Source organism: Plasmodium gaboni, chromosome 8 (assembly GCF_001602025.1).
Source record: "Plasmodium gaboni strain SY75 chromosome 8, whole genome shotgun sequence".
Taxonomy (NCBI): Eukaryota; Apicomplexa; class Aconoidasida; order Haemosporida; family Plasmodiidae; genus Plasmodium; species Plasmodium gaboni.
Window position 1 is genome coordinate 528085 of NC_031488.1, and position 17974 is coordinate 546058.

The following is a 17974-nucleotide window of genomic DNA, read 5'->3' on the forward strand; positions in this document are numbered from 1 at the left end:
AATAATATTATATTATATATATATATATATAAATATATGATATGTTTTGTATACAATTATAAATTAGGCTCTTTAATATATATATATATATGTTTATTCATATTTTTTTTTCATTTTGCACATGCATATATTCACAATAATAAAACAAATAAAAACATACATATATGTTTAATATAATAATATATATATAATTTTTTTTTTTTTTTTTTTTTTTTTTTTTTTTAATTTATTTAATATTTTCATTTTATTTTATTTTATTTTTTCATAATTAAATAATCTTGTTTAAGTTTATATAAAATCGTTTCTTATTTAGAATAAAATATTTTAAAATACTGAAATATCCTTTTTAAGGGCAAAAAAGAAAAATTAAATATATTAAAAATAATATATAAGCAAATACATATATACATATATATATATATATATATATATATGTAATATAATATAATATACATGTTAAAAAAAACAAAAGCACTTAACAACATAAAATATTTTTTTCTTTAAAATTTAAAATATTTTAATCCGTAAACAAAACAAAAATATATATATATATATATATATTTTTTTTATTTTTGTGATACGTAAAATTATTCTTATAAATCATAATTTATAATTAAAGAGTTTATATTAAAATTAACAAAATGGTTATTACATTGCCCAAATTAAAGTACGCATTAAATGCATTATCCCCCCATATAAGTGAAGAGACATTAAATTTTCATTATAATAAGCACCACGCAGGATATGTAAATAAATTAAATACGTTAATTAAGGACACGCCATTTGCTGAAAAATCTTTATTAGATATAGTAAAAGAATCATCAGGAGCTATTTTTAACAACGCTGCTCAAATATGGAACCACACTTTTTACTGGGATTCTATGGGACCTGATTGTGGTGGTGAGCCTAATGGAGAAATTAAAGAAAAAATTCAAGAAGATTTTGGATCTTTTAACAATTTCAAAGAACAATTTTCCAATGTATTATGTGGTCATTTTGGTTCTGGTTGGGGATGGCTAGCTTTAAATAATAATAACAAATTAGTTATATTACAAACACATGATGCTGGTAATCCAATTAAGGATAATACAGGTATTCCAATATTAACATGTGATATATGGGAGCATGCTTATTATATTGATTATAGAAATGATAGAGCATCATATGTTAAGGCTTGGTGGAATTTAGTAAATTGGAACTTTGCAAATGAAAACTTAAAAAAAGCCATGCAAAAGTAAAATGTGAATATTAATATAAATTCAAGAAGGAAAAGAAAATAAAGGAAACTTAAACATTAATTAATAAGTGATAAATAAATATAAATATAAATATATATATATATATATTTATATTTATATTCTTTGAGAAAATATTTTATACAAGAATTAAAAAATAAAAGAATTTTTTAAAAATGCTTTAAAAAGGTTAATATGTTTAAAAATAAGCAAAACACAAAACAAAAAGGTGCTGTATATATGGGTGTATTCGTGGGTCTATAAACGTATGTAAATTAGAATGTATATATATATATATATATATATATATATAATATAACACATAATTTAATAATATAGATATATTTTTTGTTCGAGAAATGAACATGTCCGATTTGTTCCTTCCTATATGTAATCAGGATTTAGGAACAATTCTTCATTCGTTCACTTTATAATTAATCAGATTTTGAGAAGATGATGATATTATGTTACTTGTTATTAATTCATGTAAATATGTAAATAAATATATATGTATGTATAACGTTTCCATTTATTTTATTTTATTTTATTTTAATTTTTTTTTTTTATGTCCTTTTAAATTTAAAAGGTAAGGACTTAAAAGAAGGAAGAGCGAAAATTTTTTTTTTATAACTCTTGGCTTTTAGTAATGTATTTGTTGTGTTAATAAAATTATACTTTCCTGGTTTCATATTTCTCCTATAAAGAATATTAATATTATTATCAATTCCATTAATAATATCATAGGTTATATGTTTTGAAATACTTTTTAATATATCATAGTGAAAAGAGTTATTTTGTATATCTTCAGTTTTTTCTTCTTTAATACATGAAGTAAATATAACATTATCATTGTTCTTATTAGTTGTTATTTTCATTTCGATTATATAGTTGGAATAATATTTATATAATGGTATAAAAATTAATATATAAGTGGTTGTATTATCATCACTTAATTTTAATATATTATATTTAAAAGGTAAGTGTAACCAATAATGTTTTTTCGTTTTTGCTTGATATATAATTATATTATTTTCATGATTTAATACTTGTACTTGAGTAAATGGATTTTGTGAATGTTTTAAACCGTCAAATTCTTTATATTTAGAAAAGTTATATAATGATTCCTTTTTTAATTTGTATGGTAAGAAATTAATAAAGTTGATAAAATTGTTTACTATATATGTTTTCATCATATGAATATTATGTTTATTCGTAAAGGTTCGTTGAAATAATGGTATATCTCTAAGGTTATCTATATTTTTGATGTTATTATTTGACATGTTAATATTATTATTAATAAGTTTTAAAAGATATTTTTCTGATGGTAAAAAGAAAGAATAGTGTGGGTTTTTTTTAAATGTCATACCTGAATTGTATAGAGAATTAATAGTATATACAGACACTGCTGATGTGCCTAATATCTTGGCGATCTTTTCCTTATTATTTATGGAATATGTACATATATCATTAAAAACTCCTATTAATTTAGCTAGATAATCATCATCTTCATCTGGTAATTTTATATGTAACTGTTTGGATCACCCTGAATCCACAGTTCTGGATAATATATTGAATAATATGAGAATGAATAGTATATACACTTTTTTTAAAATCATTGTAAAAAAAATAAAAATAAAAAAAAAAAAAAAAAGAAACAAGAAAAAATAAAAAATAAAAAATAAACAAAAAAACAATGTTTATTTTGATATATATATATATATAGATATATTTATAGATATTTTAATATTTATAAAAATAAAATAACTTTTTTTTTTTTTTTTTTAATAATATGGAATGATTTTGTTAAAATAAAACTATATTAGATATATACATATTTTTTTCCTTTTTAAAATATAAAGTTCAGAAAAAGGGCTTAATAATATTTTTTTTATTATTTATATTATTTATTTTTTATGTGAACATTTATATAAATATAGTATAAAATATTTATAATATGTGTAAAGAGAAAAAATAAAAATTTAAACAAACACGTTACATATATAGTAAATAAATAAATATATTATATATATATATATTATAATACATACATATTTTATTGTTTTATTATTTCATTTTTTTTTTTTTTTTTTTTTTTTTTTTTTTTTTTTTTTTTTTTTTTTTTTTTGTTGTTGTTTGATTTGAATAGAAAAAAAAAAAATAAATACACATGTAAATAATATTATATTATATATAATAATATCACCTCTTTTATATTTTTTTTTATACTATAAAATGTGATGAAAAAGAAAAAAAAAAAGAAATGTATCATTTTAAAAATAACAGTATTATTTTAAATTCTTTAAAGAAGTTTATTAGAACAGGTAAATATAAAGACCACATTGTTAATTATAAAGAGATATTATTTGAAGAGAAAAAAAAAGTTGAATTAAAGAATGAAGAAAAAAATGAAGAGGATATAAATATTTTAAAATTAATGCATATTGAGGATTTAAAAATTTGTAAACCGAAAAATAAAAGTTTGAATAAAAAGAAAATTATTGATAAAGAGGAAGAAAAGAAAGAGTGCAGGAGGCGTCGTATGATTGATAGAAAGGAAGATATAAAAAATGAAGAAAGTAAGGAACATATAAATATAAATGAATCAACAATAAATAAGGAAAAAGAGAATTATATAAATGAAGGTATAAAATATTCTTATAATTTTAATAAAATAAATTCACATAGTACAAAATATTGTAATAATTATATAAATAGAACTTATAAGAATTCAAAAAAGAATATTATTTATTTATCTAATTTTACTGTTACTAATAGTTTTATTAATAAAAAGTATTATATAATTAAAAAAGAGAAAAAAAAAAAAAAAAAAAATTCTGATGTAGGGGAAGATGAATTAATGTTATATGAGAAAAGATCACTTGAACTTTTGAATAAAATAAAATTGAAGAATGAAGACAAAAAGGATGAAATTAAAAATTTAAGTGATATACCCCCAAATGGATTGTTTAATAATATTGATAATGGGAAGTATAATGATAAAAAGCTTGATACATTGAATTCATTGAATACATTAAATTTTGAAAATAAAGATAAAATTATTAAAAAGATATACAAATCATCAATTAATCATGTAAGGGATGAAAATTTGTGGAAAAAATATATACAGAATGTTTTTATTATATCTTCATATTTGGATTGTGCTGATATTGTAATATTATTTTGGTGTTTTAGTAAAATAGGATATAGAGATAATAGATTAGTAAATTTATTATGTTCAATTGTTTTAAAAAAGATAAATGAATTAAGTCCATGTGCTATTGCTTTATTATTAAATAGTTTTAAAAAATTAGAAATAAAAAAATATGATACCATAGAATTATTAACAAATCAATTTTGTTTTCATCTACCTAATAGTACATATCAAGATATAGCTTTAGTTTCAAATTCTTTATCTTTTTTTTATATATATCATAAAAATTATTGGAAAAAATGTATATTAAAATTACAAAATAATTCATATATTACATATCCATTACATTTATGTTTAATTATATCAGCATTTGCTAGACTTGATATAAGAGAAGGAAATATTTTATTATCATTTAGTAAAGTTACTAAACGGCTAGCTCCTGATATGTCACCCAATAATTTAGCTTTAGTTATTCATTCTTTTGCAAAATTAAAATTTATTCATCCCAAATTTTTTAATTATCTTTTTCAGCATGTTCATGTGTATTTGGGTAAGCAACTGGGGTTAACATACAAGGTTGAACAAAAAATAAATCAAAATAATTATAATGTCAAAAAAAACAACAACAGCAACAATAATAATTGCAATAATAATAATAATAATAATAATAATAATAATAATAATAATAATAATAATAATGAGGATGTATTATGTGATGAAAAAAATAATATTGTTAATATACATTGCCATAATAAAACAAACAATATAATTATTAATAATAAAAATGTTGAACACATGAACGAACTTAATAATTTGGATGAATCATTATCCAAAATTAAAAATAGGGAAGAATGTAAATATTCGAAAAATATTATGATCAATAATATCAATGGTGAAGAAGAAAATTTTAAAATATTAGATAATAAAAAATGTAATTTTAATAAAGAAGAAACAATAAAAAGTACATGCATTGTTGAACATAATAATGAGAATGAAATTTATAAGAGTAATCATATGAATGATAATATAAAGACAAATAATAGTTATATCAATAAATCCTCAAAACATTATGATAATAAAAAAAAAATGTTCGATTTGCAATCACTTGTTTTACTATTATATTGTAGTACTTGTTTAATTACTTGCACAGAACAGATGACATTAAAATTAATTTATTTGATAATGCCACATAAAGATTATTTAGGTGATCATAAAATAGATAAACTCAAATATGTAAGTGATTATATACAAAACCTTTTCCCATCTACTTTTGAAACATTTCCAAAAAATGTAAAAGATTTTTTTTATTATATAGATACTTATGAAATAAAAAAAAAGAAATTAAAATATAGTGCTCGGTGGATTAACGAATTATCACGTATTCTAACAAAAATGAATGTGGAACATATAAAAAATGTATATATAAATAATATATGTACAGATATTATGTTAACTTCAACAAATGTTATTATAAAATGTCTAGGTCCATATAGTTATTATATCAACTCCTTAGTCACTACATCTATATCTGATTTGAGGTTGAAAATATTACAAAGCAAAAAATATAAAGTAATAAATTTAAGTTATCATGACTGGAATAAATTAAATGACTATGAAGAAAAAATTAAATTCTTATATTCTTTTGGAAGACATGCAGCCAATATTTTTTTCATAAATAATAAAAACCAATCTCTAAACGAACAAATAAATAAACAATCTATATCAACATCACAATTAAATGATAATGAAAAAGTTATAGAAGATATAGATATAAAAATGAAAATGGATTATACTCACAACATGGAAAATCAAAATATAAAATCACATTCAGAATGTTCCATTGAATTTAATGACAATATACAAATAGATGAAAATATTTCATCTGATGAAGAAGATGAAATATTGAACTTTTTGGAAAGGCAAAAAAGTACAATGGATATAAATGAAAATGATTACACTGATGATATAAAAAAAATTAAAAATTATTTGTCGTCACAACGTGGCACAAATGGACATAATGTTTGACAAAGTAGATATAAATAAATAAATAAATATATATATATATATATATATATATATATATATATATATATATATATTTATAATTATCCATATAAACATATTTGTATTCTTTTTATATATATATATTTTTTTTTTTTTTTTGTGTACTTGTTCCTAATATTATAAAATATATACATCATTTTTTTTAAGTAAAAATATTATTAAATAATATCCTATTAACACCTTTCAATTTTAACAAGCATATTACCATTTCAATTATCTTATACTTAAACAAAATAAATAATAATATAGAAATTTTTAATATATATATTATTAAAAAATAATTCTTTTAAGCTACACATATATATTTTCTATATTTTAATTTTATACTTTAATATTTCAATGGAAGTTATAAAATAAATAAAAATTTTGTGCAAGAAAATTTTTTTTTTAAAATATTTTACATTCAATGTTCCTATATAAATAATGTTTATATAATAGGTAGAATCAAAAAAAAAAAAAAAAGAAAAAATTAATATTAAAATCAGAATATATTAAAAATAAAGAATCACTTTATTTTATTGCTTTAAATTATTTTCATAAGAAATATTTATCAATTAAAATATTTTATATGAAAAAATACATGCTCAGCTCTTCAACTATATATAAAAAAAAAAAAAAAAAAAATCATCTAGGTATTTAATTGAGTTAATATTATTTCCCTCTACACAAAGAATAAATATAAAAATTAACTACACAAACGATACATACATACATATATATATATATATATATATATATATATATATATATAATATTGTAACATTATATAAATTATATATTATACATATATTACAAATCTATGTATTTTATTTTATTTTATTTTTTTTTTGAACACATTAATATATAATGTATTTATAAATATTTACTTTATATTCATATGTATTTATAAAAATATGTTCTTATATATATTATACTATACAAATATTATATATATATATATTATATATATAATATATTAAGAATAAACATAAAAATATTATAAATGCACATTATAAAAAAAAAAAAAATCTTTTATATAATAAATATTAATATAAATAAATATATGTATATAATATTGATATTATAATAATATACATTTATATAAAAATAATTTAAACCTAAAGGGTAAAAAAAATAAAATAAAAAAAAAGTTTATAAGTCATATATATATATATAATATATGAATATAATAAATTAATACATATAAATATATATGATGTATATAATATATTTTTATTATGTTTTAATAGGTTTATTTTATTACCTTGTATTTTTATATATATATAAATGAACATATATAATAATATATATTTATAATTTATAATATTATATTTTATGTGATATAGTAAAAAAAAATATTTATATATACATATAATATATATATAATAATATATTATTATAATACATATATATCTTTTTTTTTTTTTTTTTTTTTTTTTTTTTTGTTTATATATTATATGAAATATAAGAAAAACCTTGATATGGATATTAAATTAAAAATTTTTTTTAATTATAAGAAAAAAAAAAAAAAAAAAATTATAATATAATTTATATATTTACATTATATTTATATATATAATAATAGTTTAAATTTTCTTGTCGATTTTTGAAGAAATAACTTTTATAAGAAACTATTAATATTTATTTTTATATTATATATATATATATTATTTATATTATATAAATATTTAAATTTTTTTTTTTTTTTTTTTTTCATTTTTTTTATGTAATTTTACGAGTTATATTATACATTATTATATAAAGAAATATATATTTATATATATTATTATATATATATATTATATATTTTTTAATGTTATATACATTTAATAATAATACTATATTATGAAATGTATATTGTTCTTAATAAAATGTAGAGATTTTTAAGAAGTGTTTCCTAAAAATGCATATTTTTATTTTATGAAAATTTACATATATTATATATATATATAATATGAAAAAAAAAAATAAATAGAATTAAAAAATTACAGAGATATAAAATAAAAAAATTCGTGGGGAAATAACACAAAAAAAAAAAAAAAAAAAAAAAAAAGGGAAAGAAAAGAAAAGAAAGAAAAAAAAAAGAATATATTATATTATATATATTACACATATGTTAAACATTTATTTTAAATATATGTAATAACTTATACTTAAGTATTATAATAATTACATATTATTTATGAGTATATATATATATATATATATATATATATAGGTATTTATATTTGAATATATGGATTTATGTATATCCTCATTTATTTTTACATATAATAAAAATAACAATGCATAGTGTTAAGAGCATCATATCATTACAATTAAAATATATATATATATATATATTTATTTATTTATATATTTATATAATTTATTTTTGAAGAAAATAAATTTACATGGCTTTTAAAAAGTGAATATATTGACAGTATACAATATTAAGATAGATAAAAAAAAATATACAAATAAAGGAATACACATAAATATGTATATGTAAATATTCATATTTGTAGTATGTTCCTTTTATGTAATTATTTCTTTTGATAATAATATGATATTATGAAAAAAGAAAAAGAAGAAACTATAAGGAAAATATATAATACATTTATCATATGTATATATATATATATATTATATGTATATATGTGTAAAATTTTTTTTTTTTTTTTTTGAAATATTCTGTATACAATTTTTTGTTAGACGTATAAATATAAATATATATAAATATAAATATAAATATATATATATATATATATATAATCTTTATGTTATTCTATTTATTATAATTTTTTTTTTATATTTTTTTCTTTACGGTTGTATAATAATATCATAATATATATTTATATATATTTTTATATAAAAATTTTTTATTTTATATATTTATGTTAAAAAAACGAAAATGGAGTCAAGCAACATTGGTCAGATTTTATATGCTACCGTAGATCCCAATATAAATATTCGTTCAGAAGCAGAAAATAAATTAAAGCTAGCTAAGGAAAGTAATTTCGTTCAATATATAAATCAATTATCTAATGAATTTTGTAAAAGTGAGAATGATCCATATTTAAGACAAATAGCGGGTTTATTAATAAAGAATGCTTTTACTTCAAAAGATAATTATGAAAGTGAAGAGAAAGCTAGGACATGGCTAAATTTTCCAGAAGATATAAAAATGGAATTAAAAAATAATTTATTAGTTTTGTTAAGTCAACAAAGTGATAAGATAGTTATAGGTACTGCTTGTCAAATAATATCTATAATAGCTAAGATTGAATTATCACATAATAAATCATCTGAATTATTACATAAGTTAGTAAATAATATAATTGAAAAAAATGCTTATACAAAAAAATCATCAACAGTATGTTTAGCTTATTTAACAGAAGATATTGCTGATGTATGTAATGATAGTAAAACAAAATATGCATTTACTCAACCTGATTTAGATTTAATATTAACAGCAATAATTAATTCTTTATGTGAACCTGCAGAAGAATCAACTCATTGTGCAAATATGAAAGTATTATATAATTTAATGTCATTTATTGAACATAATTTTAAAACTCAAGTTGAAAGAGATATAATAATGAAAACTGTTATTGATGGTTGTAAAGATACTGAACGTCAAAGTGTACAAATAGCAGCATATGAATGTTTAATAAATATTGTAAGTTATTTTTATTCTTATTTAGATGCATATATGTATGCTATAGGTCCCTTAACATGGGTAGCTATCGAATCAGAAAATGAAAGAATAGCAATCAGTGCAATTGAATTCTGGAATACTGTTTGTGAAGAAGAAACATTTATAGATCAATATGAATTACAAGAAGGAAAAAAAAATCATAATATAGTAAAACAGGCAATGGTATTTTTATTGCCTAAAATATTTAATGCAATGATAACACAAGAAAGTGAAGATATGGATATAGATGCATGGACATTATCTATGGCATCAGCAACATTTTTAGCTTTAAGTGCACAATTATTAAAAAATGATATAGTAGAACCTGTCATATCATTTGTAGAAGAAAATTTTATACATGAAGATTGGAGAAGAAGAGATGCAGCTGTGTTAGCTTATGGTTCTATTATGGAAGGTCCAGATACTGAAAAATTAAAACCTTTAGTTGAAGAATCAGTTGGACAATTATCTGAAGTATTAAGAGATCCATCTGTTGCTGTTCGAGATACAGCTGCATGGACTATAGGTAAAATAACAACATATCATTCTGAGATTATATATAATGTATTAGGAAGTTATAATGATAGTAATTCTTTATATGGAATATTATTAGAAAGATTAAATGATTACCCAAGAGTAGCTGCTAATGTATGTTGGGTGTTTAATCAGTTAGCTGTAAATAAAAGAACTTCATATAATAAAATGACAAATAGTTATGTAACAGATTTAGATGATTCCTTTTGTGTATTATGTAAAAAATTAATTGATGTAAGTTCAAGAGAAGATTCTGATATACGAAATTTAAGAGAAGCAGCATTTAATGCTTTAAATGTAGTTATATTAAGTGTATCTGATAATTGTTTAAAATATATGATTGAATTATTATCACATATGATGTATTTATTAACAAATACATATTTAAATCCACTAACGGAAGAAGTAAAATCATTACAAGGATATTATTGTGGAACTATGCAATTTATAATTAATAGATTAGGTAATCAATGTAAACCATTTTTAAAACCAATTTATTTAAGTATCTTTAGATTATTTGAAATAAGAACAGATATATGTGAAGATGCTTTATTAGCTTGTAGTGCTATTATTAATGTTATGGCTGAAGATTTTAGAGAGCATTTAAAAACATTTTTAAATGTTATATTTAAAGGATTAAAAAATGTTTCTGAAACATCAACATGTAAAATATGTATAGAAATGATATCAGATATATGTATCCCATGGACATCTGAATATGAAAAAGAAATGGAATTGATACTTGAATGCTTATGGGAGGCTCTTAAAACTTTTGGTGTACATGATTCTATAAAAATTAGTATTCTAACAGTATTAGGTGATATAGCTACAGCATTAAATAGAAGCTTTTCAAAATATCTTAATTTCTTTGCAAATATATTATCAGAGACATCTAAAATTACTATTACTTCAGGATCACCTGATAGTGATGATTGGGTAAATTATGTTTTTGAATTAAGAGATGCAATTTTATTAACTTATAGTAATATTATTTATGCACTTATAGATGGAAATGAAATAAATAAACTAAAACCTTATATACCAAATATTCTAGATTTTATTGAATTAATATTAATTAAAGAAATTAATCATTTTAATGCTCAAAATTTTCAGAACTCGGTATCTTTATTAGGAGATCTTGTCCATGCATATGGATATGAACTAATAGAAAATTCCAAACTAACTGATTTAATTATATCTGTATATGGAAAAATTGATATTTTATCTAGTCAAGGAGATGAAAAATGTGAAACCTGTGTTTCAAAAATAAAATGGTTGAAAAGAATTTGTAATGCAAGATTATCACAGAAATGAGAAAAACCTTTATGTTTTTCAAGTAATAAAAATGTGTAAACAAAAGAAGAAAAAAAAATATATATATATATATATATTTAATTAAAAGTTTAAAAGGAAACATATTCACATATATTTATAAAGTTATGGAATATATATATAAGTATGTGTGTGTATATGTATCTATCCTTTCTTATATATCTGTCCCATTTATTTGATATGCATACATATATATATATATATATATATATATATGTGCATTTAATTTTAGCACGCAGTTTGCTATTATTATATAAAATAATATATTATTTTGTTTTTTTTTTTTTTCTTTTTTTCACATAATATTTCTAATTTATCCTATAACTAGATTTTTCTTTTATATTTATTTGCATAATAATTTTATATTCATTTCATCATCTTTTAACTCTATACTACATCTTTATTTTTACTCTGCTACATCTTTGTTTTAACTCTGCTACATCTTTGTTTTATCTTTACTACATCTTTGTTTAATCTTTACTACATCTTTATTTTATCTTTACTACATCTTTATTTTATCCTTATTACATCTTTATTTTATCATTACTACATCTTTATTTTATCATTACTACATCTTTATTTTATCTTTATTTCATAATGTTTTATAGTTCTTATTATAAACTTATTATTTATACTATTCTTTTTTATGATTCTTTATACTTCCCCTTAATTTACCCTATCTTTTTTGTTCTAAACTTTTTTTCTTTCTTTCTTTTTTTTTTTTTTAATCTTCCTTTTATTCTCCTATTTTCTTAATCTTCTTAACCGACTCCCCTAATCTTTGATTCCTTCTTTTTAAATTATTTTGTTTATATATTATAATGAAAATAATTTATTATATTTATAATTAATATATCTTAATTTAACTAAAGCTAAATAAAAAATACGTAATTTTTCTTGTGCTAACCATTATTATATTAAATATATTTTTTTACTTAATTTTTTTTTTTTTTTTTTTTTCTTCTAATTAAACTTTAATCTTTTTGCTTTATTCTTAAAATATTAAAATAAGAAAAAATTACAAAAATAAAAATATATATATGTATATATATATATATATGTAGATCCTCATAAAACCTTTTTAAATTATCATATATTATCTAATTATACAATTTAATATTTTTAAAAAATCCTAATTCTTTTTTTTTTTTTTTTTTTTGTTTTTTTTTTTTTATGTCTACCATATGTTTTGTGAATACATTTTTGTAATTTTTTTATATATTATTTAATATATATATATCACATGTGTATATATAATAAACTTGTTAATATATCTTTTATTTTGTTTAAATAACATGATGGATTAATGTAAATGTGTTTTTTCAAAATGAAGAATGAATTGTAACTTTTTATTTGTTGAATGATTTTTTGAATAAAATATATTTAATAATATATTAATATTATTTATTTTTTTTTATTTTTTTTTTGAATTATAGAACTACAATAATTAGGGGGTGGTTTTATTAAATTATATGAGCATATTTTTTAACACATACATGATATACATGTGTTTTAAATATAAATTTGTTCTGTAATATATTTTTTTGTAGGGTTTTTATTTATTTCGTTTTAAATATAATAAAAGTGTATAAATTGAAGGGTTTTATTATTTTTTTTTTTTTTCAATTTATCATTTTATTATTATTTCTTTTTTGCTTAATATTAATTTTATTTGAATTGTGTTTTAAGAATTAAACATATAAATATAAAATATATAATATATATATATATATATATATATATATATATAATTTTTAGGTTATCGTAAAAAAAAAAAAAAAAAAAAATGACCGTTTATTAAGTTATAATCTTTTTTTTTTTATATATGAATATATATTTTTTTATACTAATAGGATTGTTATATTTAGGTTTATAGAAAAAAATGCATATTAGTATTTCCTTGTGAACATGAAGGTAAGAAAAACTTTCGTTTTAATTATAGGTGGAGGGCCAACAGGTATAACAAGTGGATTGTATTTACAGAAATATAATATACCACATATATTGATAGAAAAAGATAAATGTATAGAAAAAATTCCAAAGGCTCATTATTATAATAATCAAACTATGGAAGCATGGAGAAGCATTTATCATTTAGATAAATGTTTTATGAATGAAACCGAGAATTTAGATTTCTGGAAGTGTTTTCAATATTCTTTAAGTCTTCATAAAGAGAAAATTATAAGTATATATAATAATTTTATGAATAAATATACATATAAAAATACATATTATGAAGATATTAGTCCATCTAAAGTTACTCATTTGTCTCAGTATAAATTATTAGGTATTTTATATAATTATTATTTCTTTAAAAATAAAAAATCTAATAAAAAACGTGAATTTTTAAAAAATATAAAATTAAAATTTTCAACATATAAAATATTAAGATTGATAAATGAACATAGTCTCATAAAAAATGATGTAGATGATAAAAATATATATAATATTGATGATAAGAAAAAAAAAAAATTGATAAATGATAATTCTTCAAAATATGGTTCCTATGATATATCCGAAATGTTAATAGGATATGAATTTATAGATTTTATAAAAAATGTAAATGATTTAAAAAAGATTGATAATAATTCTTCACTTTCAGAAGAGAAAAAAATCATGTTAGAAAAAGGGTGTGTCCATAATATTTCTGATGATAATAATAAATATAATGAATATATGAATTTAAATATTGAACCTGGTGATATTCCAAAAGATATGGAAGATAATAATAAATGTGATGATAATATTTATAATAGTACAAATTATTGTTATGAAGATATCTGCAATTATGTAATAACTAAAATTAGAAATGTAGAAACCAATTTAGAAGAGATGATATTAAGTGATTATGTATTTGTTTGTGAAGGTGGGAAAAGTAATATAAAGAATGTTTTAAATATTAATGATGAGAATATAAAAAATTATATGAAATTTATAAATATACATTTCAGTTCTAAATATTTAAGTACATTAATGATATATAATCCATCAATGTTATATTTCTTATTTAATGAATATATAGGTATATTAGTATGTCATGATTATAATAAAGGAAATGTAGTATTACATATTCCTTATATAACCGAAAGAGAAATGTTACTTTATAGTAACCGTAATAAAATAATACAAATTATTAATAAATTAATAGGTTTTAATTTATATGATATACATATACATAATATATATAAATGGACTATGCATAGTTCTATTGCATCTACATTTATAGATAATTATACAAAGCGTATATTTCTATTAGGAGATTCAGCACATAAATTACCACCATCAGGAGGATTTGGATTAAATCTGGGTATAGGAGATGTAGTAAATATTTCTTGGAAAATTATAAGAATTTTTAATTTACAGCAAAAGAAAATAAATCACTTTTTTTCTACAAAAGGGATTAATAATTATCAGTCTACTGATCTAAAGGATGACTTATATAATGATAGTACATTATCTAATTCTATTGTTAATTTAATTAATAATGAAATAAAAAAAAAAAAATTTATAATGAATATTTTAATTACTGAGAAGGAACAAAATATGATATATAATTATATACAATCTTATAATATAGAGAGGAAGTTGGTGGCAAATTTTACTATTACTCAAGCTGAAAATAATTATGAGAAAGGAAAAAATATACCATATATTTTAGGGTACAACCAGAATAATATATTAATAGATAGGTTATCAAAGATATATAACAATAAACATACAAAATGTAACAATAATAATAATAAAACAAATTGTAATAGTTATAATAATAACTACATCAATTATAGTAATGATATGTCCAGGGGATATAACAAAGTTTACTTTAAGATTTTACAAAGTTCTTTACTTTTTCATACTCTTCTTCAAAGTTCCAAGAAAATTATCAACATGTTTAATCATATTCCATTTATTTTTTCTTATAAAAAAAAAAAAATAAAAAATTTAGTAAACACAAGGGAAAATATTTTAGCCTTATTATATCCAGGCGTCGATTTCTGTTATTCTTATATTAATACATTAAATGACATAGAAGAAAATAAAAATGATGACAAAATTATTAATAACAATTCTTTTAATTGTAATCATATAAAAAATCAAAATATGTTACATATAAATAATTATAATAATAAGGAAGAAAAAATACAAAAACAAAAAGATCATAATGACATAAATATTGTAAGAAAATATTATGATAATATAGAATATATGAATAATGTATATGACCAAAATAATTTAAAACATAAATATGAAAATCATATACATATAAATAAATTACCAAATGATAAATTGAATTCACAAAATATCAATAACACAAAAAATAATTTGTTAAAAAATATGAGCACTTCTAGTTGTTATAATATTGAAAATAGTTATGATAAAGAACAAAACAAATTATATGATACAAACAAAAAATTATATAAGAACAAAATTTTTTCTAGTAATAATAATATGGAATATATTCCTAAATTAAAAGTATGTAAAAATATATATGAATATGAAATACCTAATATAATTGGATCTAAAATACCTCATTTTAATCTCTATACATTAGATAAAAATTATGTATATAAATTATCATCAGTTGATTTACCTATATTAAATAATCCTTCATTATCTATTCTCATCCTTCTTTTTGATGAATTACTTTTATATGAAACAATTAATTTTTTGTTACTTCATAATATACCAAATGACATGTTTTCTTTGTGTCTATGGGACTCAGATGTTTTCCTATATAAAGATAAGACAAGTGGAAACATACAATTAATAAAAGAAGAAACTTATAATAACATGGATAATCAAACTATATCTATGGATCACGTTCCAATAAACCACTACGTTTTGTTTAACAATGCGAATGATGAACACGAACCCACTGGAGACATTTCACATGTGAAGCATATAAGTGAGATTACAAATGGAGTTACAGAAATAAAAGAAAATAATAATAATAATAATACTGATATTAATAATCATAGGGGTAAAAGATCTATCAATTATGTATTTACATCAAGTATTATAAAAAATATGTTTCTAAACATTGTAGGGGTTAATTCAAATAATGCGTATGTTATTTTAAGACCCGATAAGCATATTATATCAGCTAATGTTAATAATTTATTTGATGAAATTAAAAAAATAAATAATATATATATATGATAGCACAAAATGCTTACAAATATATATATATATATATATATATATATATATATATAATATAAATTTTTTTTTTTTTTTTGATATAATAAAAAAATTAGCTCCAAATTATACAAAAAAAAAATAAATTAAGATAAAACAATATGAAACAAATTAAAATACAATAAAATGTTATATATTGAGGATATATATCATCCACATAAATATATAAATATATATATATATATATATATATATGTATGTGTATATAATTTATATGTTGTTATATTAATTTCTAATTATACATTATTTTCCAAGACACTCTTTAAGTCTAATTTAAAGGCACTCATAAGTACCTGATCAAATATATGAGTAGACTTATCATAGGTATTATTATTACATAATAAATTATATGAATTATGTGTACCTGTTGAATTAAAAATAAAGTTTGTATTTTTCTTTAAATTAAAAACCATGTTAATATCTGGGTCCCCATAATAACTTCTAAAATATCCATCCTTATGAAATACATAAGGTGTATGATGAACACTCTTTACACGATCTGTGAACTTTCTTATCTAAAAAAGAAAAAAATAATAAAAAAAAAAAAAAAAAAAATGAAGAGGGGGGACAAAAGAGAAATTAACGAAATGAATAAATAGGTAAATTATAGGTTTTTTTTTTTTTTTTTTTTTTTTTTTTTTTTTTTTTTTTTTTTTTTTTTATATATATCTTTTTTTGGATATACAATTTTTTTTATTTTTTTTGTAAAAATTTTTTTTTTTAAAATCTTTTTTTTTTTTATTAATAATTAAACATTTAAAATATTTTATTTTTTATATATTTATATTTATTTTTTTTTTTTTT

The 17974-nt window shown here is 18.5% G+C and overlaps 6 protein-coding genes across 6 annotated transcripts in view, besides 1 other annotated feature; 4 read left to right on the plus strand and 2 right to left on the minus strand.

Annotated features, from left to right (window-relative positions):
• Positions 1 to 641: 641 nt before the first annotated feature.
• On the plus strand, positions 642 to 1238 carry PGSY75_0814900 (superoxide dismutase [Fe]; the record flags this gene model as incomplete). Its single annotated transcript, XM_018785276.1, has 1 exon — positions 642 to 1238. The coding sequence occupies one exon, from the start codon at positions 642 to 644 to the stop codon at positions 1236 to 1238; it is 597 nt and encodes a 198-aa protein (XP_018642243.1).
• Positions 1239 to 1583: 345 nt separating this feature from the next.
• Positions 1584 to 1681: a sequence feature (SECIS_element).
• A 117-nt stretch (positions 1682 to 1798) lies between these two features.
• On the minus strand, positions 1799 to 2851 carry PGSY75_0815000 (selenoprotein; the record flags this gene model as incomplete). The annotated part of the gene is made up of 1 exon (XM_018785277.1): positions 1799 to 2851. The coding sequence occupies one exon, from the start codon at positions 2849 to 2851 to the stop codon at positions 1799 to 1801; it is 1053 nt and encodes a 350-aa protein (XP_018642244.1).
• A 644-nt stretch (positions 2852 to 3495) lies between these two features.
• PGSY75_0815100 (putative RAP protein) lies at positions 3496 to 6411 on the plus strand (the record flags this gene model as incomplete). The annotated part of the gene is made up of 1 exon (XM_018785278.1): positions 3496 to 6411. One exon carries the CDS (start codon positions 3496 to 3498, stop codon positions 6409 to 6411), a length of 2916 nt encoding a protein of 971 aa, XP_018642245.1.
• Positions 6412 to 9322: 2911 nt separating this feature from the next.
• PGSY75_0815200 (putative importin beta) lies at positions 9323 to 11956 on the plus strand (the record flags this gene model as incomplete). Its single annotated transcript, XM_018785279.1, has 1 exon — positions 9323 to 11956. The coding sequence occupies one exon, from the start codon at positions 9323 to 9325 to the stop codon at positions 11954 to 11956; it is 2634 nt and encodes an 877-aa protein (XP_018642246.1).
• Positions 11957 to 13882: 1926 nt separating this feature from the next.
• PGSY75_0815300 (putative FAD-dependent monooxygenase) lies at positions 13883 to 17131 on the plus strand (the record flags this gene model as incomplete). The annotated part of the gene is made up of 1 exon (XM_018785280.1): positions 13883 to 17131. The coding sequence occupies one exon, from the start codon at positions 13883 to 13885 to the stop codon at positions 17129 to 17131; it is 3249 nt and encodes a 1082-aa protein (XP_018642247.1).
• Positions 17132 to 17406: 275 nt separating this feature from the next.
• Positions 17407 to 17974, minus strand: part of PGSY75_0815400 (hypothetical protein) — a gene marked incomplete at both ends in the record, with an annotated part of 1384 nt that continues 816 nt past the window's right edge. Inside the window, one exon of the mRNA XM_018785281.1 lies at positions 17407 to 17685. Coding sequence (XP_018642248.1) covers positions 17407 to 17685 — 279 coding nt within the window. The remainder of the gene's footprint in view (positions 17686 to 17974) is intronic.